This window comes from Aplysia californica, unplaced genomic scaffold (assembly GCF_000002075.1).
Source record: "Aplysia californica isolate F4 #8 unplaced genomic scaffold, AplCal3.0 scaffold01972, whole genome shotgun sequence".
Classification (NCBI taxonomy): domain Eukaryota; kingdom Metazoa; phylum Mollusca; class Gastropoda; order Aplysiida; family Aplysiidae; genus Aplysia; species Aplysia californica.
The window spans coordinates 15189-17323 of NW_004799242.1; the positions used below are offsets into that span (position 1 = coordinate 15189).

The window sequence follows — 2135 nt, forward strand, 5'->3', positions numbered from 1 at the left end:
TGAGACAGACAGACAGACAGACAGACAGACAGACAGACAGACAGACAGAGAAATATTGAATGGATAAAAGTACAATAACTATTAAAACTAGAAGTACTCATCTAAATGGAAAGAAGCCAGCCCATCTGGTGATTTCAGCCAATGTTCTTTCTACACACTGAGGACGGACAGAAGGCCGACATAACACCTAAATATATCTGTCCAATTGCTCGTGTGATAGGCCCTTTACCCTACGGGTCCACTGAGACGGACATGGCCCGATCTTTTGTCGGGAGGAAGAAAATCGGTGGGGTCGTTTTCGTCTAATGTGTCCGCCAATTCGGACAAGACACGTGTAGTCGGTTGGCCCACTGGCCGTATTATTCCACACACTGTGTCCCAAGGCTGTGTCCTCGGTGCAGGGCTATAAATAGTCTAGGTCAATGAACCCAAGGCGGGAATAAGAAATGAAGGGTTTTTTAAAAGGAAAATTGGTAAAATTGTTAATATGCATTTAAACCAGGTGGTTTTCGCTTTAGACTTTGCTAATTTTGAGGCACTGATTACGAATATGACATTAGAATTTGATCCGGACTCAAAATTGGAATTTGTGTTTAGCTCCGGCGGGCCTATGGCTCATGAGTCACGAACCGGTCGGGTTAAAATTGAGCAAGCGGTTTTCCAAACGACACGTCTTTTGTCAGGGTGTGTCGTGTCGTGTCTGTTGACTCAGCCAAACGGACTTTTCACTGATTTCTTAGGAAATAAACGGTGCTCCATTTCAACTACCGACTTTCCGAGAGACGGACGGAATCGGGTCGGTTGGTGTCCGTTGCAGTGGACACGGGCCCTAAGCCTGACTGATACTGCGACGTCCCGTCTTCAATTCAGGACCCACAAGTATATAACCCACTCGAGCTCACGGAGATGCTAAAACGGTATACTACTCGTCTTGTAATTCTAAGTGAAGAATTTTCACGCCCCAGTCTACACATATGCTTATCGTTTAGGAGGCCGGTTTTGCCCCTTCCTGATATATCTACCCGGGATGAGAGAGATGCACCAAATCGTGTCGGCAGAGGTAGAGGGAGATTCGCGATTAAAATTTTTCTCACTCCGGAATCGAACACATGTCTTACACTAATGACGGCGAGGCGCCTGATCGCTACACCACAGACGTCGGCTATAAAAGTCTGGAAAGTAAAGAAGGCTCTCTAAACTCACATTCATCATCATCATCATCATCATCATCATCATCATCATCATCATCATCATCATCATCATCATCATCATCATTCGCCTCTGTCACCCTGGTACACGTACAGATAAGCCGCCTAGAAGACTTCTCCATCTGTTTCTGTTCTGAGCAATCTTCTCCTCCTCCAGCCAGCGACTGTGTGTGTGTCCCACATGCATGACATCTGTGTCCAGATCTCGTTCCCATGTGGATCTCGAGATCAGCCTTCCTCTCTTTCTCATCCCCTGGAGGTTCTAACTAAGGGTTTGTCTTGTCTGGCTGTGTGTTGGCTTCTTGGGTGTGTGACCAATCCATCGCTATGTTCCTCTTCTTCTCGTGAGCTGTTTTTGTTTTGGCTTGGTTTGGTTTTTGTTTGCTTTTTTACTAAGTTTGGGGGTGTTGTGGGGTCTTTTGGTTTGTTTTGGGTTTTTTATCTTTAGATGTCTGGAACGTAAAAAAAGCTCTCTAAACTAACAAAGAGAAAAATATGAAACAGAGCATTTGGACGAATTGACATGCATACATGTTTTCAGTTTTTGTTTTTTTTTCTGCGTTTCTTCCTTTCCATTTCTTTTACTTTACTCGTGTTTCACCCGAGCTCAAGTTGTATTAGCTTTTGCTTTGTCTTGTCCGCTTAAACAGATATCGCCATAGGGTCATATACCTGAACACAAACTCTTAGTCTTAATAAGAGCTATCATTATTTTAGCTCTGACCAAATACAAACTCTTAGTAAGAGCTATCATTATTTTCACTCTGCAGATGGTGATAGCTGTTGTCTTTGTCGCCATTTCCATCGGATTGTCGGCGTACATTGTCTACGATAACGTTTCGTAAGTTCTTTAACTAGATTAGATTTAGTTTGTTTTTGTTTTTGTTGAGGGGTTTGTTTGTTGTTGTTTTTGTGTGTTTTTGGGGG

At 43.4% G+C, this 2135-nt stretch overlaps 1 protein-coding gene across 1 annotated transcript in view; it reads left to right on the forward strand.

Annotated features, from left to right (window-relative positions):
• The window catches only part of LOC101848640, a gene marked incomplete at its 3' end in the record, with an annotated part of 13975 nt that overhangs the window by 6951 nt on the left and 4889 nt on the right, over window positions 1-2135 (forward strand). The window contains 1 exon segment of the mRNA XM_005113327.3: window positions 1979-2049. Within this exon segment, the coding sequence (XP_005113384.2) occupies window positions 1979-2049 (71 nt within the window).